The sequence below is a fragment of the Talaromyces stipitatus genome, genomic scaffold, assembly GCF_000003125.1.
Source record: "Talaromyces stipitatus ATCC 10500 scf_1105507295523 genomic scaffold, whole genome shotgun sequence".
Classification (NCBI taxonomy): Eukaryota; Fungi; Ascomycota; class Eurotiomycetes; order Eurotiales; family Trichocomaceae; genus Talaromyces; species Talaromyces stipitatus.
This window is the reverse complement of record NW_002990113.1, coordinates 2,620,027-2,641,560: the sequence shown is the minus strand read 5'-3', so window position 1 is coordinate 2,641,560 and position 21,534 is coordinate 2,620,027. Positions and strand designations below refer to the sequence as shown.

The window sequence follows — 21,534 nt, the reverse complement described above, 5'->3', positions numbered from 1 at the left end:
AATGTTTGATTGTAGAGGTTTAAATTGTCTTAATGTTGATAATGTGTTTATTCTGGGATTTTAAACAAAGGTATGATGATTCGCAGTAAATTCCTCAAACTACGTATAATAATCATTGGTATCTCTCATAAGTCATATTCGCCGTCACCAACCCAGAAACCCTAACCATGAACCAGCTTATGGCCGGTTTTTCCCTTCATCTTTACCATAGAATGAAATCCTGCCTTTGTCTAGTCTTATTACCTTGCAATAAAATAACAAATCACTCCGGACGCCGCTATCGACCGATGATTGATGGTCATGTTGCTTTTTCGTGTGCCGCTCGAGTAAACAGCAAGAATGTAAGAAATCAAATCAAATAAAGCATCGATAATACCGTGTGTAGCTTATAAACTGCAGTGTCGGGATTTGAAGACGGATATCTTATCATCGTAGAAAAGGATCTCGCGGAGTCTGAAGACGAAGCGTGAGCCGTTGTTACTATGTCGATACTCGCTGTCGTCCTCTGTGTCTTCATCCATCTCAAGAATAGCGTGTGGATTCGTATGAACATCATCGTCACCACCTTCAACTTCATCATCTTCTTCATCCTCACTGTGAGATTCAGAATCGTGACCATTGGTTTGATCGTCAGGTTCATCGCTATCTGATTCCGAATACCAAGGAGAGTCACGGTATAGTTCTCGATCTATCTTATCATTTACCGGTGTCTCAAGAATCTCGAAACATTTATGCTCGATTCCAATGTAGCATAACTGTATCTCTGGACGTAAGGTGACTATGTCCAATATCTGCAGAGCTAATTCTCGATGCTTGTTTCTCCCAAGAGTTGGGTCAAACATATTAGGCAAATAAAGAGCTCGCAGGTTGGCTAATCTAGGAAGCCGCTGTAGGAAGAAATGCTAGGGAAAAATGCTATTAGTCAAATCTTCTACTGCTTATCACCGAAGAAAACACTCACCCAATCGCGACGATCCATGCCAATGCCCAGTTCGCGGAGTTGAGGCATTTTACCACTTGTCACAAACGCCAGTGCCTCTCGAGGAAACATCCAGTCACGCCAATGCCCATGGTTAATAGAGACCGGCTCACCACGTCGTGAACGATCAATCAGGACTTTCCTCAGGCTGGCTCTCTGCCGACGCAGCACATGTTTATATATTGCCTCGATGGAGACAACAGTCGTGTATAGCCTCCCTTCTTGGAGATATATGCTTTCCAATGTATTCGGAGCAATTGCTTCTTTCAAAAATAGCATCAGATAAGGCGAGACACGGTCTGTGTGGAGATGCTTGAGCTTGAATGGGTAAGCTTCTTGGGCTGCGTTATCTGATCCCTGCCGGCTACTTTCAGTCGAGGGAGAGAACTTCCGGCGTAGCGCTCGCCAGAGAGATTCGTGCTCATCGCAATGAAGAATAGTAAGCGTAGTAAGGCGAGTCAAGTCAATAGCCTTCATTAGCAGCGGCGTATAGATGACAACGTTCTCCAACTCTAAAATCTCGAGCTTTAATCTCTCCTGTTTTTCACTTGATGTCCTTGCTGTAGCCACGGGTGATCCCGAAACCTTGACTTGATTCGAGTCGGCATTTAGGGACGTGGTATTCCAAACTTGAGAATCTGTTGTGCCTTGCGTCTCGTCGACTGTCAAATCACCAAGCATATGCGTAGTCACAGTCACACCAGTACTCTGTTCGTTGGGGATATTAGAAGTCGGAGAAGATGGAATACCATGATGATTTTTGCTCCCATTCGGCTCTGCACTAGGAGATACTGTGTGCAGAACCATTCCGGTGGCAGGAATATTTAATAGTATCGATAACACGCCGCCGGATTTAGGCCATCCAGGAAACAAGGACGACCGCGAAGGCTCATCTGATGTCGGCTCTAACTCCGTCGGATACACCCACGAATCAGTAGCACAGGTTGTAGCCATTCCAATGCGCAGTTCACGTAACCTGCTCCGCGACCGTTCTATGAGAATAGCCATTTCTTGCAAATATGCCGGTTCATCGATGTTAAGTACGCTCAAGGACTTGAGAGGTGGTAAGACTGAAAATGTAGGATATTCGACACGTTGATACAAATCCACAACTGGTCTGTGATGAGTCCAAGTGTGGAACACGGGATTCTTCTGACGGTTGTCGTGCCATCGAACCCAGACTCGTTCTAGATGGCACTCGCGATCGCCAGATCGTGCGTCCAATGAAGCAAGAGCAAGGAAGACGTCTCGCATGACTCCTGTAGGCATGTCCCAGATAAAAGTTTCCAGATTGGCCATTCGAGCCACAGCCAAAGCCACCAGTGTCCCTAGTAATTTTCCCGTCTCCTTTGTAATTGCATATTCTTGCACCCAGTCATTTGGCCCATTACCGACACAAAACTTCTTCGTCCACTGAGCATAGTTGTTCCCGATTCTGAAACCGCCATAATTCGTTCGTAAAGATGATGAGCCATGAACACATTGTTGACGAGGTCCGTCGCACCCGCAATGCTGGCACCGTTGTTTATTGTGTCGTGCTCGAGGTGTTTCTTTGAACACGTTTGCGCCCATTACTAACGTTGCCAGGCCGTAGGAAAGCGCATCAACGCCCATAGGTTGATCTGACACCGGGGCAGGTTCCGGCCAGACGATATCGAATCGCGAATACATAGCGGGAATGGCCAGTGAATGGAGAGCGGAGCAGGTAAGAGCAAGCGACGTCAAGTCATGGGTGAGAGTGATCTGTAAGCAGGACGAATTAGCCTAACCAACAGAAACTTGGAAAGGTGGTGGCACGTAGGTCGACATACCTCCTTGACGATCTCCCTGAGAATATCAAGTGGCAGGTCGAGCAGATTTAATGGATTTTTGGGGTTCGGAGACTCATTTGAAGAGCAAGTTGTCGGAGAACTGTCGAGTACGTCATCATTAGAGACTATTATTCCTGTTTTCGAAGGCTGATGTTGTGTCATTGAGGCAGAGACGCTGGTGGCACTAGATACGGTATTATCTGCCTCGTCGTCTGTCGCTGTTCCCTGGGTTAGCATGCCCGGTGAGGTCTGGATCAAGTTATTATTGTCCATCCTGCTAAATATATGTGAGCAAACCGAGGTCAATCTTCGTTTGAGACTGTCCGGGGTGTTTTGCTATGACCGAATTAATTGTCGTGCATGAGTTCGGTGATAAAGTGATGCGACGTCCCCACAAGCTCATAAAAGCCCGTAGGCCAACACACTGTTTCTTGGGCCGTTCCGCAGCTTGATAGGGTATTACGGCGTAATAGTCTTGAAAAGAATTTGGCAAACGTCAACTAAAAATGAGAGAATAGTGAGGGGTTTACTGCTTTCTTAAAGAGCAAGCATCCAAATGGATGGAGTTGGGATGAAAGAGCTGTCTGTCCGCCTTGTAGGGGAAAGGACCCGCCTTGGAGCCTTGCGGGGAGCCGCAATAAGCTAAGCCTATTCTGGAAGTCTATATCATCAAGTCGATAAACCGGTCTTCTCACTGAGTTAGTTTGATATTCTTGATCATATATTCGATTCGAACGATAAAAGAAATCACTTGAATAGTAATTCAATTTCCTGCATGGTGCTCGAACAGAGATAACACAAAGAACAAGCTGGAAAACAATAAAAATACCCAAAGCAATCATAGAAATCGCATAGACATATCCCGAGACTATCGCTCAGACATGTCTTCGCTGCTACTAACTTCAATAACTCGTCCTACATATCCTTCAAGTCCCGAAAATGGGATGAGATCACCAGTCGCCGAAGTCGCGGTTGTGACTCCCGGCATAACAACCACCAACGAGCCCACTTCAACCCATTCTATAGACGAGATGAATGCAAATGTGATATTCACGTAGCCGTTACTCCGCGCACTGGAAACATCAATTGTCTTCTCGCTTTCTTGCCGTGTGCGTCGGAATCTATTTTCCTGCTTTTGTTTTTCTTTCTCGTCATCATCATCGAAGCTGAAAAAGTCAGCTTCTTCGGGATGTGGCTCGGGAGATGAATCGATTTCAGAGTCGTCAGCTAGGGCGACGCAAGTGACTTTAGCTGCCGCACGAATGTTTCCAATATATACCACGACACTGCCGCCTAAAATCAGAGGTGGGGAGCTTGTAGAGGAGAAATCCCGGGAGGGAAATGTCGCTACGAAGGCCGTGTTGAATGCAAGGTAGCTGGGGATAGTACTGGTTTCGGACTGATCAGGCGAGATTCGTGCCTGTGCCAAGATCATGCCTTTCCGGAGACGGCCGAGTGCATTCACTTCTCTTCCAGGACCCCAAGGTATCGGCTCAACCCCAATAGTGCCTACTTGATCCTCCAACAGAATCCGGATAGATAAACGCAGGTTGCGCACACTAACAACCCGAACTCGCTGCCATTCAGCATGAGACAAAAGCCGAGACTTTCCAGGAAATGAGCCTTGAGAGAAAGGGGAAAATTCACCGGACGCTGGCCTGCTCCTTAGGGAGCGAGAACGCGGAGATGCATTGGAAGCATTGTCAGGGGTCTGTAATGATCTTGGCCTCGAAGCATGTGGTGTGTTAATGTCATCCGGCCTGCTTTCTACCGCTATAGGTCCAACGACTAGCTCGTCACCAACAGAAATGCTTCCGTGGCGGACGAGTCCACAAAGTACCACGCCCTTTGTATCCGCCCGGGTAGTATCAAGAGAGGAGTACACTTTCGATGGCGGAATTGCAAATACCTCATCAATGTCAAAGACATCAGTCGGAATTTCTTGTCGGCGCTGGATTCGAGTTGTGCGCACAAGTCTAGACGAAGGAGTCCTCGGCAGAGGCAGGTACCGTAATAACGCATGGAACTTCCCTACACCAGAGCCATTGACAGCGCTAGTGAGAAGAATTGGAACTGTACCCGACCAGTCGTCATTCACCGCGCTGACAGTCTTGAGAGCCTCCTGGCAGTCCGTTGTAGAAATCTTGTTCAAATTCGGGGTCCGTTTAGCGTCGTCTCCAGCGACAGCAAGCATCAGAGGTTTCTTATCCGCAGCCTTGATAGTAGAGAGCACTCGACCAAGAGTCTGTTTCAGGCCCATGCGTGACGCAAGATCCAGCTTTGTTATAGCCACAACCAGAGGTGTTTCAAGTCGTATGCAGAGGTCAAGGTATGCCAGGCAAATATCAATTTCAGGCGCTTGCTCTCCATCATCTTGCGCGACAGCTTCGTGAGAGCTATTTGCTGGGATACAAAGAATCACATAATGAGGAGCCCAACTAATCAGACCACGCAATGTTGATTTTACATAACGAGGAAGGCCCGGAAGATCGGATACGAAAGCCAGTCTTCCGCCATCAGAAGCTGCATGGATATCATTCCAAGCAGTCACATTTCCTGACGCGTAATTGATCACATCAATAGAGCCTTGGGGCGATGAAGGAAGATCCCGATAGCCGATCAATTCTTGAGCTACGGAGCTTGTGATCCCAGAAGAGATCTCGTGTCTGTGCTTCAGAAGACTCAATCGGCTTTTGCCACGTCCATTGTCAAGGGCGGATGTTGTCAAAGTCCCAAGGAGCGAAGATTTGCCGGCAGCACTAGGCCCTGTAATAGAGATACGGATTTGCTCGGTTTGCGAGCATCCTCCTTCTAAGAAATCCTCCTCCTTCGACGGTGGGACATTGTCGTCCAAGCTCAACATTTCCAGACCCGACTCTTTGGAAGATAAAGAATTGTAGTATTCAAGATCAGGGCTCACCAATGCTTCTGCAACCCATAGTTCTCCGGACCGGATAACCTCTGGTTCTGATCCTTCTGCCCATTCACAAGTACCAACCACTACTTTTCGGAGAACATCCACTTTACAGCCAAGACTGGCGGCCATGGCACCGAGGTTAGTCAAGCTTTCGTCTAGCTCTTCCTTAACCAGACCCACGAAAGTACCGTCATCGGCTACGCCAATCTCATAGAGGGCACCTTGACTCTCTTCAAGGCCGGGCAAAAGACGGGAGGGCTTTGGGGGAAGGCCAAGCTTTGGAGTAGCTTCTGGTAGAACTGGAAGTATGAGATTGGCAGTAGAGGAAGAATGAAACGGAGATGACTGCTGCAGCCGCCATAGCAGCTGCGTTGTAAGTTGCTGCAGTCTCTGCTGGCGACTCACCAGGTTCGCGGCGCTAGAAGACCGCGGAGAAGCGGAAGGTTCCAGTATGGGATTCAGATTCCAGTAGGGTTTCTTTGAATTTTTGAATTGGAAGTTACCACCTACCACCTGGCCAGTGGACATGGAGATAAATGGTTTCCGAGACCGAAGCAAAAGATGGAGTTTATACTCTGTCGGACCCTCCTGCGGCTCCGGTTCTAATTTGGAGATGCCATAGTCTGCGAGTTTGTCTGAATCAACCGCTAATAGACCGGTCTCTGAATTGCTGCAGAGGTTTTCTCCTGCGCCGATTCCAGGAGTTGACGAGCCAGATACAGACCATGGCGAGGACACCCGAGGTGGATCGGGATCATAAGTAAATATCGATGCCATGATTGCTATTCGCAAGTCAGTCCCCTAAAAATTCTGTGTGCGAATTACTTCAAAACAATCGCAAACAGTGCCTCGATTTCTCGATTTCAAGTGCCGATCGAGGAGTCGTCTAGATTTCAATGTCGTATGTTGAAAACCGTTCTTCTTCTCGATATTGTATATGGCGCCGCAGTATAATAATTCCTTAAATACGCAAAGCCCAGAATCCGATGTAATGATAATATTCTATTCATTTTGCAATTGAGATCAAACTTGAGGTCGCTAGTACGTAGTTTGTTGAAGATGACAGAACTCGTTCTATTCCTCTAGAAGGACGCTTGAACAAAGCTGTTCGAACAGATTTGTATGATGGGATGAGTCTAGATAATCATTTTCAGAAGTATAAGATATGTTGCAACAGTTCTTTTTTATCTCTTAGACGAAAGATTGAACAATGTAGTTGTTATTGCGAAAGACAAATGGAAGTCGGTTTGATTGAGTCAGAGCCGCCAAGGTTGCACGTGCATCTCTTATGCCTGAAAATTCAGGCATAATATCAACTTCATCCTAAGTAAGACGGCCAGCAACACGTCTCACTTCACCTAATCACCCGTGGATCTTCTACGCCCGGCCCGAAAATATATACTGGATGAATTCTGCCAGGTAGACTAAGTAGGAACTCTTCCAAGGCTGACGGCTCACGGGAAATCTCAGAAATCCTTTTCAGGTTTGAAAACTACACGGTTCTATCAGGTCAGACTGAAGATATCAACTCTCGACAGTTACCGAGGTCAATCGGAACCTGGGAACCCCTTTTCTTGCCTTTCGCGAGCACCTCAGCACAAGAACCTTGAAATCCTGCTCCCTACCTTGAAATTTGCCTGAAAAAGGTACTACACATATGGTTAGCCTTGACGGTATAGATTCCCGTAATTAGCCCTAACTACCTACTCATGGAGAAAGAAGCTAATAAAATCTCTATTAAACCCAATAACTCTCTAACTATGCAATTGAAAAGTGGCTCAAGTAATCGCAAGAGAAAAAAAAGCCTGAAACTTCAAAATTTCGAGGAAATCATAAGACCGTGAAATCTAAATATGGATCAAATAAGAGAAAGGTGAACTAATTACACATACTCCCTCATCACAGTGCTCCAGCCGTGATGAGATAGGGCCAAGACACCTTTAGTAATGAGGCAGGAAGAGAGAAAAACAAGCAAGTAAGCAATGACACACAAATCACTTATAAATGAACTCTCCAAAATTTTACTCCAGTTTTCGAATTTTCCAGACTTGATAGCGATCCGGAAAACTAATGCAAGAAAGAAAGGTAGAGGCATCTAATCATCGTAGTCCAATGCGAATGTCGAAAGATTTGCGGCATCTCATATCTTAACTCCTCTTCAATAATTATACCGTATATGCCTCCCCTGATTCCTTTTCCCTTTTCCGTTCCGTTTTATACCTCGCTGCTTCTAGTGAAACTCTTCTAATCAACGCCGTGTAAAGAAATGATCATTGTAGTCGTGTATTTTTGTAGAAACTCTGCCGAGTAAAGGACCTATATATTGGTCATGAGATAGATGTTGCTTCGTTTGTGTCGTGTACAGGATAACACGATAAAGGGAAGAGCACATTGTTGGCCCAGAGAAGGAATATAACAACTACCGGAGATGCTTCGCTCTCCATGTGACTGTCATTCCGATGATTCCCGAATTCCCTTACACTTGCCCTGTGCAATATGTGTATTTCTTGCCGTAGATCTCGTAAAAACAGCACCGCAGTGGGGGCATTCGGATTTTGCAGCGGCGCCAGATCGCTCTCGTTGATGTCTTAGTAGGTTACTAAATGTCGAGAATTCTCGGCCATTGCATCCGTGATCCCAGCATTGGGGTTTGGGGCGTGATTCAAGCACCCGGACGCGACTTTCTGACTCTGAAGTGACAAGGCTACCGGTATGACTGTGGGTGGTATTGTTTTGAGAGCTATGATTGCTGTTCCCTATGTAAGTAGGGGTCTGGATGGGGATTCCCATGTTAGGTGTAGCTGTTGTAGGGTAAGTATTAGGTCTGTGAGACTTCCAAATTAGCTGGCTTTGTTTCTATTTCTTCTTGGGATTAAGAAATCCGGTGTAGTAAATACTCACGAAACAAAAGTCGCTTGCGGAAAGTCATAGTTTTGTTGATTAAAACCGTAAGGTGTAGATCTAGTACTCCCTGTTAGCTTATCTAAATTTCCCATGTAAAAGAATCAGGAAAACGGAACGGCACTTACGTGGGATAGAATGCCTGAGATGGTTGTGCTTGCAAAGGTTGCTGCAGCCCTATCGGGTAGGACGTATTGGAAAACATGACCTGTTGTGAAGGTAAAGAGGAGTACCCAATAGATGGGCTCAAAGAGGATTCATGCGGCCTCCCTTGATATGGATCCTCTGGTGTGGCGGATAGTGAGCGCTGATATTGTGCCCATTGTGCTTGTTGGGAATGGAAACTTCCACCTTGTCTGTTGCCTTGGGGAAACATGTTCATGGAGCGTGTCTGTGATAGGAAGTTGCTCACAGAATTGAGAAGAGGTCCGGAATACAAGGTGATATCCGATGTACAATGCGCTGTCATCGTCGGTTAGTCTTTTATGAAGACGAATATATCCAGATTTTCGGTAGTATGCTGATGATGAATTTGACGGTGCATACTTACCCTGAAGAGTAGTATACATTGATCCCGAGTCCTCTGTAATGAATTGTGGCCAAGGGAAGGGCTGCCAGAGCAAGTTTATCTGCGCACTGTAGTAATGACTTCACGTATTATTGACTGTGTGGTTAATCGAGTATGGTCCACTGCATGGCCGCACAAGAGAGGGAAGAGAGAGGTAATGTTGGTAATTCCCTAGGGGTATCTGGAAATGCGACGCAAATGAATAGTAGTTCATAACGTACCTTGCAGGTCGGGATTCACTTGGTGCTTGTAGGAGACATCGACACCGCTGCGGCCGGAAAGCCCTTTAAGATGCTGGATTAATTTGACCTTGGATATGCTTATCGAGGCCTAATTTAGACCAATCTGTTCGGAGATACTGGCCTTCAACTTTATCATTCGCGGAAACGTTTCGTGAGCTTGAGTTCGGACGAAAGCTTAGCGTAGGAGAGATCGATAGTAGTCGCGGAGTCGACGGTTCCACAACTGAACCTATTGCTTGGGCTGGGTGATGTGGATAAGGATAACAATGCCCAGAGCCAGAATCTGTAAGAACTGGCTTGTTATCACACGGCGACAGCGTCGATTTGTGGGGGATCCCACCCTGGAGTCTATCATCGCGTGAGTCTTTAGTGATTGATCGTTTACGGCCTGAAAGCTTGTCGACAGAAATCGCAAATCAAGTGAGACTGCCATAGTCTGCTGTGAAAGAATAATGATTGCCAACGTACGTACTTGAGACTTGTGATACGGAAACTTTTGTGATGCGCTAACTTCGGGGTAAGGCGAGTCACAGAACAATAAAATAAGTAGCTCTCTGTTTTCGTTCTCTCTTAAGATAGTTTTTTGACCTCGGGCTGTCAGAAAACACTTAGAGAATGATGGAGATGAAACAAGCAGTTAACTATGGTCTTTCTTGGATTCCAATTGTAAAATCGAGCAGTAGCCTTCGCATATCCAAGAAAAGACACCCGCTAAAATCCATCAGCTTTTCAGCAGTAGAACTTAAGAAGAATGTAAGAGGGAAAAAGAAAACCACACAATAAGCACTAGGACTTCGGTAGAACTAGAGGCATAAATGTCACGTCTTAGCTACGCTGTTTCAGGCAGGCTTCTAGAAATTTTGAAACGAACAAGGACGGCAACACGCTAAAGCTGTATCCAGGTCCCCCGTACGTTGCTCTCGTGGTGACTCAGGAAGTAAACTCTAGCCCCGAGGAAACACTCAATAAGCTAGTAGCTGTGAAAAAGGACTGTCCAATAGAGTAACAGGTGTTTCTATTAGAGTGGGATTTTGATTCCTAGATCAGAATATGCGTACGGAGTACGTACCTGTCAATAGGCTTGGAGACTCAGAGCATCGAAGACGGAGCACAGCCCGATTGTTCTAGCTGAGGTAATCATTTAGCGTCTCTTTCTAGGCCACAGTTCACGCAAATTATGCGTGTCGCTCAGAAGACTTTCTTAGCAGGAACGTCTTGCCAAAATGGTCTTAAGCGTGCTCTTTAGGTTTAGGCTTGAACCTCAATCAAGCTAAAATGGAAACGAAGTGGACAGAGCGGGTGTCCATCAATCTAGCGCCGCCTCTCAGTGACGGATAGATGCTTGCCTAGTTTATTCATGTTGGGGGCTAGGATACTCTGTCGCAAAAGAGCCATTTATTTTGACTTTCCGGAGCCTACTTTCCAACAATGAATGATGTCAGAAGCGTTTCTTAAAGAGGTCAAATCGACTGTGGGGGGAATAGTCAATCGCACTCGAGTGCCGACAGCCATGTTCCAGTACCCAGACTTTACAGAGCAACAATTGAGACAATTTCGGGTGCTTGAGTAAGACTGTAAAAGTGAAATCTTGGCTGGCTCAAGCACTGACCTATTACGTGGTGAACGATGGGATAGTCACAACCCAGCACGGCTATCATGATAACAACCACGAGGCATTTTTCTCTTACCAAAAAGTTCGGCAGTGAGACTTGGCGGAGAATCTTCAAACAAACGAGAGTTGGAGTCAAAAAGCAAAAGATATGCAATAAACATCAGTGACGGTGTTGGCTTGGGGCGACTCTGAATCATGCGGTGTTGGGATTTCCACACTTATTATGAAGTTTCAGCCCCCACTGGGCCTGGCGTGACCGGACTTGGTTAAAGTCCCAGTGACCTGTTGGCAGCTTGGATTGGTGAAATTTACTCCGTAGTGGTGGCTGAAATGCTGCACAATCATCAATCATGGTCAATGCAATTTTGCAGCTTTACTCAAAATCGTTTACTTGGGTGGGACGCCGTTTCCCCCTAAACGAGGCTAGGGTGCGTATTCCAGAGATGCATCGATCGAGAAAAAGCAGCTCCCTCTCCATGAGGAATATGATCATCCTTGATCCTGGAGGTTGAGTGGATCTACCCGTCGGTTGAAGATCGTATGCAAGTTGCCAATAGCAACTTGCCATGGATCATGATATCACGTATGTATGGGGTTCAGTACGTAGATGATGCGGCTGATCTTGATGCTGATATTAATGATGACAGGTGGTGAATCATGAATGAGAGCACTGCAGATAGCTCACTAAATGCGGTTTAGTGTTTGAGTTTTTTCATGAAGTGCTTTTGTCAGACAACAGCGTCGGGCTGTTGGCTGGCCACTTTCAGGGGAATCTCTGAAGTCACCCTGTGGAGGAGAACAACTTTCCGGCTGATATTACTGGCCAGAGGGTTCAATCACGCGCGGAAAACTAGCGTGGTTTTTCCGCCTCGCGAGTCGCGATTACCGAGCGCCGTACTCACTCAACACAATTAAGATTGATATCGTTTCAGGTATCGGCTTCTGATTTGTTTGTGGGAATCTCGTCTCAGGAAACGATGAAATGTCGAACCGTTAATGAATACATGTCGACAATCGACTTAAGTCTTTGCCGTCGGCACTTTGGAATAGTACTATGTAATACGTATTCACAATCTTGAAATTCCGAGTTTCCGACAGATTGATGGCTGGCTGGTGAACTGATTGATTGGCTCATAGCTCATCTGACGTGATACAAGTATCCACAATATTGTGTACTGAATCATACGTACTATACGTCGTGTCAATCTATCGCAGCCAACAAAGTCTACCGTTGACTGTACAGGCTGTACCCGGGATATACTTACTACAACACGAAGTGTCCACTAAGCTATAAGCGTCGAGGACTTTTAAGAGAGACTAAACTAGAACCAATAAGAAACTTACAGGTGTCAGTAGCTTAAGTACCAAGCTACTATGACGGTACACGGAGCAGTTCAAAGTCCGTACAGATGAAGGAGAATGCGAAACAAATGGTCACAGAAGTTCCCACGTTCCTAACGTACATGCGTGGCATGTAAACTTGTTGAGGCATCTTGGAATAAGGTTAAAATCGAGTTGTAGCCAAAAAGGCAATACCATCATAGAATAAATGTAGTAAGAAATACGAAATACATAGCGATTAACGATCATTGACATTCTGATATTAGTACTGAGAGCCTTTGTACCCCCAGACAATCAAAAAGAGTTAAACCCTAATTGGGAGTAAGTCTTATAAACTTCCATATACATGGACAAGTGCATTGAGTCCATTGACTGCCAAAAATTTCAACGGGTAATGAGAAGGCGGATTCTCGAGTGATCGATACGCGGATTTGCATGATCATCAGGGCTGTGTAACTGTGGGTGAAATAAGATTTCGAAGATATTAGTAACTAGTGCATGCTACATCGCAAGCATACACATGCTACAGAGTTACATGCGATGCTACCTAATTCATCTGGGCCTGGCCGGTATCTCGTGTCCGTTTCCTGCAGATTTTAGTATTTACGCCATGCATATTGCTGCATATACCCTAAACTACCACATATGCATACTAAATAGTAATTACACTCCGTAGTAGAGTCACTGACAAGAAGAGGAACTCTCAAACCTACAGAGGTAAGAAGGTGAGTACGAAGTAACTAGTTACTTCGTACGAAACATAGTGACATAATCGGTGATTGTCTAGTTATTCATAGTATCTGACGCTTAGAGGTTAGAACTTATCATCACATTATTGGAAGAAAGAGAAAGAGAAAAGGGGTAATGGCGCTAGAAGATTTCTTCGGTGTTCCAGAAGGAAAAAGGAAGAAAAAAAGAAGAAGCTAAAAAGAAGAAGCTAAAAAGAACGTCTGTTGTCAATACTCCCGATTAGGAAAGAGATCTCACTTCTGTCCAATGGGATTAATGACCTGGAAGGAATGGCCCGTAAGGGCCCACAATATAGAAGGACCAATCAACATATTGAGGGTTTTGTACATTGTTTGTGAGACGGAGTTCTCCGATATCTACTTCTATGATTTTGCTTTTCTAATGATCATAAATTCTATGTCTCTCACCGTCGAACTCTGACCACTGAAGTTGTTCTTGCTACAATACTGCTGCCATGATTGGACATACGAAGCTGGTCCTGTCCGAGACAGCAAAAATCTCGAAGTGGCGCTGACTATAGTTAGTTGATCCTTCGTTATTAATCCCATAATACATACGTAGCAGCTGCGAAATAAATACAGTAAAACCTGTTTGTAACGTCTTACCTGGTTTTAACGAATTTCTACCCCATAATGAATCCTCGTACCTGCCCAAAAGGATCCCCCACTGAACTCCTATATAAAATTCATTTAAAATCTGAATACTATATATTCGTTATTTTGCCTATCTCTTGCCCAATACATTTTGTTATAATCGGTTAATTATGAAGACGGAAATGCTATTTAGCAGTATTACAAAGTTGACGGGTCAAGACAACACAGGGGATCCAGTGGTTGGAGATCAGCTGCAACTGTGATAATAAGGGAAACAGAAAGAAACGATAACGAATCATCATGCTGGATTGAAAAAAATGAAAAATCTGAAAAGGGTTGTGTGTAATCTACAATCCTTCCGTAATACAGAGAACGTTTAGCTTTAACCTCTCAGTCCTCTTCGGCGAAAAGAGTGCAATCTAAGCAAAAGAACTTGTTTTTCTAACTGTGGACTAGACACTGTAAATTTTAGTATTATGACAATGACTTAACCTCCAACTGCTGCTTCCATGAACGAGTTTTCACTTTGAAAATCATTAGCGGACGTCTCAAAGAGGCTCCAGTAGAAACGGTGACCCACCTTCAGGAAAATAGACCAAGGAATACTTGCGTTAACGTATGATCAGAGGTAATAGCATTTTGTTGCAATACTCGTTGTTTCTCCAGTCCAAATTTATCCATGGCTTCCACTCGATCCAGAATACCTCCGTGCGTTAGGACTATACCTTTGGGGGTGCCGGTTGTGCCGGAGCTGTAAAGGACTATGGCTGATGCAGACCGTTCCATCGTTCGTTGCTCTAGAAGGATTTCGTCGTGGACTGGTGTTATAGAAGACATGGCGATAGTCAGGGCTTCATAGTCATCCTATGATTGCACTCCGTCCTTAAGGTTTGTAAGAATAACCCGAGCATCAGCTGGCCGGATAATTGATTCTTGACGGAGAGTTGGCCATAAAGGATCTATTGGAATAAAAACTGCTCCAACTCTTAAGATCGCAAGCATTGAGCAGATCCAGTCAGGAGTGGGATCCTGAAGAACCACAATGTGGTCTCTTCTCATGACTCCAGAGTCAAGAAGGTTATGTGATACAGCATCTATATGTAAGGTCATCTGACTGCATGTCAAAGAAACCTCCGGCTCTCCAGTGCTAGACCGTTAGGGATATTCTTGCAGTGTGACCGTGTGGTATGCAGTAAAGAGGAAGCCGAAGTTATATCCTTGATTTCTTCTGTTTATACATTCAAGTAGTTAGTACATATTCAACCAACTAATTGATAAGTGTGTCCCCCAAGAAAGAAAGCCGTATGGGAAGTAGATTCAGGAAAAACCCGACAGTTTTGACGTCAGTTTCTATACTTCGACTAGCATATGACATACCGATACATATATCGTTACTCTCTGTGAAGCGAGCTAGGAGAACATTCATCGCTGCCATATAGAAATGCACGGGGTTTGATTTGTGCTTCCTGCCTTGATCCTTGATTCGTGCGGTTAGCATAGGAGCAATTGCACGGTAAAGCTACGGTTACAAATAACCTTAAATCCGTCTGAGGCAGCAGCTTTATCTGCACAGTAAATCTGCTCCAATTGGATTGATGATGTATGCATAATTTCTTGCATTGGAACACCATTCTCGTCATCATAGAATCGGGTGCGGAATATTTCGTGCCTTTGAGCGATAGTGGCCACCCCGGAATTAAGCCTATCGACTCGCAGATTATCTCCAATCCAAAGACCAACTGTCACTGTGAAAAAACTCTGATCCGGGACAAGCGACTTCACGGCCCAAAACCGAATCTGACTGTAGGACATCAACAGCCTGGAGCTTTTGTTCTTACTTAAAGTTAGAATATTATCGACGGGAGCTTCAGAGTTAATTAGTGGTTTAGAGGCGATATAGGAATCACTTCCCTCGTTAATATCTTCTGGAGGTGTTGCAGGGGTGAGTAAGACTTTTGAAGGAGTGAGCAAAGCCTCGCTTGACGAGGCGTCACGCTTTGAATCCTCCTCCGAGGACTGGGCGTTTTCTTCTTGTGATACTGATACAAGAGGCAACATGGCTGCGTCCAATTTCTCCAGTACGCTCTGTGCAAGTTCTGAAAGAGAAGCGCCACCAATTATTCTGAGAACGGGAATCGTCAAAATGAAGAATATGTTCACGATTCTTGTATTCCATTTGCGGGATTTCAGTGATAATTTCCACTGTTTCTCCATCTTTTTGGGGCCAGCCTGCGACAACGGCTTCAGAAAACTGCTCGTCAACATCTTGCTCAGATATGGGAGCAAAGGTATAAGGTTGAGTTCATAATCAGGTTCGCGAGCGGTTTTAGCAACATACCCATTCAAGATTACCATTTTTTTCTTTGGAGTTCGGGGTCCTTTGTTTCTCCTTGTATAGCAAGGGTTCACAATGTTCGATGCGGAGTGGAAATCTCCGGAATGGGCTCAAGACAAAGCTTATAAGGAGCTCTCCTGCCCGTCCGTCCTTTCCGGTTTCTAGTTTGTAGTATTCTTTAGTTCAGTAAATCTGTTTCTTGTTTCTTTTCTCTCTGAGCCAGTTCCCTAGAGGACACTTGACAGGCTATCATAATTCGGCTTACGGGCATGTACCAATAATTTCCATTGATTTCAGCTTGGATATCTTTAATATGGGACTGAAGGGCATACAATTTGTTAATACTAAAATGGATTAATATAGTGGAAGTGCCCTTCATCCCTAAATCGAATTCACTTCTGGATATTTGACTTGGACCTTGAGAGGCCTTCTATTCGTTATAACCAGGTTCTACTGTATATACCTAACCATCACAACGCACGGGATACGTCGCCATAGGTACAGGTAGGTAGAGTATTGGCTGCATGACAGCGCACCCATAGATAATGTTCATATTTTATTCTCCTCTACTTGCGCTCTCATCGCTTATGCCAGTGCCGACAAAGGAAGCAAGAGGGTTACTACTCATGCTCTCCAGGAACAATTTGAAATTAGGATTGGTACATTTACCTCAACATAGCTTCTAACATTCTTCAACCATAAATTAGAGCGTCAGAACCATGGCGATGCTGCACATCGTAACGCTGGTGACAGAATCCCAGCACTGTTCCACACCAGGAGTTCGAACTGTGTGTAATCGATGTTACTATTGAGAAAAATCTAAATCAAAAATTTTGTAACATCTAAACCTCTTGATTAACCAACTTTTTATCTATGGACGCATATTCGAAGAAGATCTAGCAAGATCTATTGTCCAGTTAGGGCTTTTGTCGGTGTCGACTCAAGTCAGGCAGCAATTAATGGCCTCAGGCATCCACAGCAAGCTAAGCTCTAAGCTACCTAGTGCGGGCCGCGCTGCGTCGCCGATCTCGTTAAGCCTCTCGAGGTCATTCAGATCACTGGATACCCCTCATGCGTTGTCCAGTTTCTATACTTTGATTCTTGAGACGGAAAGCTCAGCGTGTTGTTTATTTCCAATTCAAGGTATGCGAGACTACTGTTTGCGGAGACTGAAGAACCTTGATACGACTCTGTTTTGATTCGCGCTGACAAACCCCGATTCTGTTACCTATCAGGCTCCTTGTTACATGAAAGACTAGTCTGTTATTCAATGCCCATATTGTTTATCTGAACGCCTGGCGCGGACAGATATCGTTACTATAGAACAGAGATCTTGCTTGTGGTATGGATCTTATCGCTCCCTTGACGCCTTTGGAAACAACTGCGCGTTCTTTCAAAGCCGGCAGTGTCCCTAGCATGGCTCTAGATGAAACGATGTTATTGACAATATCTACTGTACTTAGATTTGATATTCTTTGCGACCGTCATCCTCACTTTTGAGTACAATATGGCCTCTTTCGTTGCGGACCTTTGGTCCAGTGTATTCACTCCTGGCCCAACACCCACTCTCCTCGTGGCCACCAACGCAACGTTCGCTGCACTACAACTCGTTCTCTTCCTCCTTCTCATCGCCACTTACAGTATCCATTTTGTGGTTCTCTCATTCCTCTCTGGAGCGCTGTGGTGGTCCATTAATTGGTTTGCCCGGGAAGTGCGGCAAGAACAAGCACGTCAAGAGGCAGAAAAAAGAAAACAAGAGGCTTTGGAACAGGAAGCATCCGAATCGAATAAATTGAATAGCTCGGCAGATGCTAATGACTCCGAGACCGAGACGGAGATTGGAGGAGTGTCGAAAACCAGAAGACGTCGAGTCAACCAGCCCGAAATTGCGAGCCTCTCCCCAGCAAGTGCATTGCAATCGAAGAAACCTGGCGATAAGGACGGTCAGGGGAAGACTATCGAGGGGGAGAATTCCGGTTATACAAGCACAGATAGTGAATGGGAGAAAGTGGACAAAGACAGGTCAACATGATCATCTTCCAGAAGTACATTGACAAGATTTCAACCTCTGTCAGAAGCGGAACTTGTTCTATGCACCACCTCGTGAAACTTAGCACCTTTATACCCCTGTCGTATTTTGTTTGGTTAAATTTGTTATTCCGTACATCGTGTTGTATCCGAGTCCTATCAGCCAAAGATCTACCAAATGTCGCATAGATTTGAGACGAAACATATTTATATGACCAATAATTATTTTTGATGATTGGATGACACATACACAAACATCGTTCAAGAATTGCTCTTTGTAACCACCCTGTTTGTCGTCAATGACAGCACGTGACCACGCGACTTCTCCGCGCGCTTTGGTCGGGGGATCTTTCCTCAAGCTCTTTTATCCATTGTGTACACCGGCCATCAAGGCCTCAAAATAAAGAGATTGATCAATCTTATCATTGACACAATAAACAGAGATGCTATCGAAATTTCAAGACGCATTGCAACATGTCACAGAAAGATTCCCTTGCTAGAAGTCGCAAGCGCGTTTTCGACTCTGTGTTCGCGCCTGTCAAACTGATTGGAAATGCTCCAACTCCCTTAGCAACGCCAGCGCTCAGGTCCAGTGCGCCGGACCAAGCATTTGGCTCAGTAAAATCATCAAGAGCCACAAAGGTCAGTTGGTTCCATGATCAAATGAGTATCATGCAGGGACGTTAACATATGAAGCATACAAAAGACGGTAGTTTCCGAAGTACCAGAGCCAGAAGGTGTTGTATGGAGTCGAGCTTGGCATTCAGCGACTGAATTTCTGCTTCTGCCGGACAAGAGCTTCGATACACCTGACTATATTGAGTATGCTGAATCGCACCATCGGTCGAAACAGATTACCAGCGAAGCAGATGATGCTTTAACTAATCTACTGTCACCGTCTTTTCGTGACAGAGTTCTACATCAGGGTATCAAGGAGTATGATTTGATCCACTGGTATTGTAATGAGACCCGACGCCATTTCATAACTAACTTGCAAACCGTTCTGTGCACTGTATGTTTGACAGCACGAGATTCCATGATAACTGTAATGTACAGCACTAACGTCGAGTATAGGCCTTGAAAGAAAGCATCGATGACCCTTTGGCTCAAACTGTGCGCTGTCTACAATTGGCACAGCATATGTATTTCACACCCTTTTTAAAACATGTGGTGCCAAAATTGGATACTACAGAACGCGAAAGCTCGTTTTTTAGGCTACGGGAAAGTTTTCAGACCATCGTTGCCCACTCATTGCCATCAAAACGCATATCGCATCTACTAGAATCTACCTTCCGGAAAAATGCTGTTGACATTCTAGGAATTACTCAGGCAAGAAATGACCAATTAGAAGACTCTGAATCGAATGGCATGGAAATCGATTCACAGTCTTCAACTACTTACAGACTGTGGAGAGAGATAGCATCGGAAGCTGCTCGAGCTCATATCATGTCGGAACACAACGGTATCCAGACGAATGACTCCAAGCATAGGTTTCTTTCATTACTGCAAGCTATGCAAGATGTTGGCCTTGGCGGTCACCGAGCACAAAAAGTCTTCGCCCAAGTCATGAACGATATGATGACTGAATACATAATCACAAGCTACAAAGAACAATGGGACACACCCTCTCTCGTTTCGCAGCATCTACGTTTGTGGGTCGAGAATGTGTTCGCAAGGCTCGCTGTTGAAGTGCTGGCAATTTTACAACCGTCTATCTCAGAAAACGCCGATGGTTATCTGGATAATGTTCGTTTTAATGATGTCGAGAAATGGCAGGAGATTGGCCTGGCTCGTCTGGGCGCTCTACGCACCAGTGAACTGTTTGATGTGATCGTTGATTGGGATTCAAGTAGCGGCGCTATTGAAGACCTCAAACAGTATACAACACATACTGCATCTAGGTTTTCATTATCCAATGCATTCATCGGCATGCTCACCCAGCGTTTATTGCACCCAGGAGCTTCCACGGCTGAAATTTTGCAACTGTATATCTCGATTATTCGAGCTTTCAGCCTTTTAGATCCAAAAGGCGTTCTTCTAGACCGCACAGCTCGACCCATCAGAAAATACCTTCGAGACCGTGACGACACAGTTCAAGTGATTGTCGGAGGTCTCCTTGCAGATACATCCAGCACGGACTCAGGAGAAAATGATGATAACGGTGAAACTTTGGTTGAGCTTGCAACCGAACTGAGCAATGCTCATCAGCGGAATCTTCAGACCGGATCCAGTGAGCTGGACTGGGATGATATGAACTGGGTTCCTGACCCCATCGATGCGGCCGCAGACTATAAGAAATCTAAAGGTGCGGATGTGGTTGGTAGCCTAATAAGTCTTTTCGATTCCAAGGAGGCATTTGTGAAAGAACTTCAAAGTCTATTATCAGAGCGACTGCTCAAAAAGAAGGCAGATTTTGACCAGGAACTGTCGGTGTTGGAGCTATTGAAAATCCGATTTGGTGATGGTGCTTTGCAAGCCTGCGAAGTCATGCTGCGCGATGTTCTTGACTCGAAGCGTCTCGATGCTGTTGTTCGGAATGACCAAGGGTTAGGCGGGAAGCAGCAATCTGCTCGAAGGCAGAACAACCAGAACATGCCGCAGTTTCATTCCAAAATTCTCTCGCGATTCTTCTGGCCGGCTATCCATGATCAGCCATTTAATGTACCGGAAGAGATCAAGATGCTGCAACAACGGTATTCTACTGGTTTCGAGTCCCTCAAACAGTCTCGCAAGTTAACCTGGCTTAATGCCCTTGGACACGTAACTGTCGAATTAGATCTCGAAGATCGAGTTTTCACAGATGAGGTCACAACATGGCAGGCTACAGTAATATACGCCTTCCAGTCCAGGTCTCCGAGTTTTGAGAATGCACCGGCCACCAAGACTGTGGCCAAACTCGCCGAGACGTTGAGTATGTCTGCTTCGCTGGTGCGCAGCGCTTGCTTATTTTGGGTAAGCAAGCGTATCCTGACAGAGGTTCAGCGAGACTCTTTCCGCGTTCTCGAAGTACTTCCCAACGACGGAGACCATGTAATGAGTGGCGGCGATCAGGAAGCTGCGGATTCGTCTGCTACAGAAGCCAACGCTGCTGCTGGGGCTGATGTCGCCGCAGCCGCAGCAGCAAAGGAGACAGCAAATGCTGCAACAATGGAGAAGATGAACCTTTACTGGCAGTTTATTGTCGGAATGTTGACAAACCAGGGTGCTATGCCTTTACAACGGATTATCATGATGCTCAAGATTGCAGTACCGGGCGGGTTTCCATTTAGCAATGAAGAGCTTCGGGAGTTCCTTGCGAGCATGGTTGCTCAAGGGAAATTGGAGGTTGTCAGTGGTGGCAGTTATAAAATTGTACGATGACTGATGAATAGCATTATAATGACTTGTATCCGACTGCAATATGATTAAACCGCTATCCCAAGAGACTAATATCTCAGTTCTGGCAAGTCTAGTACCT

At 45.3% G+C, this 21,534-nt stretch overlaps 6 protein-coding genes across 7 annotated transcripts, besides 1 other annotated feature; 2 read left to right on the top strand and 4 right to left on the bottom strand.

Moving 5' to 3' along the window:
• Window positions 1-63: 63 nt before the first annotated feature.
• TSTA_068990 (uncharacterized protein) lies at window positions 64-3,063 on the bottom strand (the record flags this gene model as incomplete). The annotated part of the gene is made up of 3 exons (XM_002340822.1): window positions 64-902; window positions 962-2,722; window positions 2,791-3,063. The coding sequence occupies 3 exons, from the start codon at window positions 3,061-3,063 to the stop codon at window positions 387-389; spliced, it is 2,550 nt and encodes an 849-aa protein (XP_002340863.1). The 3' UTR covers window positions 64-386.
• A 433-nt stretch (window positions 3,064-3,496) lies between these two features.
• Window positions 3,497-6,484, bottom strand: TSTA_068980 (uncharacterized protein; the record flags this gene model as incomplete). Its single annotated transcript, XM_002340821.1, has 1 exon — window positions 3,497-6,484. One exon carries the CDS (start codon window positions 6,482-6,484, stop codon window positions 3,659-3,661), a length of 2,826 nt encoding a protein of 941 aa, XP_002340862.1. The 3' UTR covers window positions 3,497-3,658.
• Window positions 6,485-8,158: 1,674 nt separating this feature from the next.
• TSTA_068970 (uncharacterized protein) lies at window positions 8,159-9,446 on the bottom strand (the record flags this gene model as incomplete). Of its 2 annotated transcripts, XM_002340819.1 has the most annotated exons (4): window positions 9,398-9,446; window positions 9,159-9,244; window positions 8,737-9,070; window positions 8,159-8,447 (listed from the first exon to the last, which is right to left on the bottom strand). In XM_002340819.1, exons 2-4 carry the CDS (start codon window positions 9,175-9,177, stop codon window positions 8,159-8,161), a joined length of 642 nt encoding a protein of 213 aa, XP_002340860.1. In that variant the 5' UTR covers window positions 9,178-9,244; window positions 9,398-9,446. The 2 variants fall into 2 exon arrangements, with proteins under 2 accessions (XP_002340860.1, XP_002340861.1); XM_002340820.1 differs by lacking the exon at window positions 9,398-9,446 and having other exon boundaries at window positions 9,159-9,335.
• Window positions 9,447-13,264: 3,818 nt separating this feature from the next.
• Window positions 13,265-13,318: a sequence feature (CT-rich).
• A 978-nt stretch (window positions 13,319-14,296) lies between these two features.
• On the bottom strand, window positions 14,297-16,069 carry TSTA_068960 (uncharacterized protein; the record flags this gene model as incomplete). Its single annotated transcript, XM_002340818.1, has 2 exons — window positions 14,297-14,578; window positions 15,251-16,069. The coding sequence occupies 2 exons, from the start codon at window positions 16,067-16,069 to the stop codon at window positions 14,297-14,299; spliced, it is 1,101 nt and encodes a 366-aa protein (XP_002340859.1).
• A 1,044-nt stretch (window positions 16,070-17,113) lies between these two features.
• On the top strand, window positions 17,114-18,294 carry TSTA_068950 (ER membrane protein (Pkr1), putative). The gene is made up of 3 exons (XM_002340817.1): window positions 17,114-17,192; window positions 17,285-17,391; window positions 17,513-18,294. The coding sequence occupies exon 3, from the start codon at window positions 17,557-17,559 to the stop codon at window positions 18,079-18,081; it is 525 nt and encodes a 174-aa protein (XP_002340858.1). The 5' UTR covers window positions 17,114-17,192; window positions 17,285-17,391; window positions 17,513-17,556; the 3' UTR covers window positions 18,082-18,294.
• A 257-nt stretch (window positions 18,295-18,551) lies between these two features.
• Window positions 18,552-21,437, top strand: TSTA_068940 (anaphase-promoting complex subunit ApcB, putative; the record flags this gene model as incomplete). The annotated part of the gene is made up of 3 exons (XM_002340816.1): window positions 18,552-18,723; window positions 18,806-19,089; window positions 19,152-21,437. The coding sequence occupies 3 exons, from the start codon at window positions 18,552-18,554 to the stop codon at window positions 21,435-21,437; spliced, it is 2,742 nt and encodes a 913-aa protein (XP_002340857.1).
• Window positions 21,438-21,534: the final 97 nt, after the last annotated feature.

Coding starts and splice junctions, on each gene's coding strand:
- TSTA_068950 (XM_002340817.1), top strand. CDS start 17,557: ATGGCCTCTTTCGTTGCGGACCTTTGGTCCAGTGTATTCACTCCTGGC.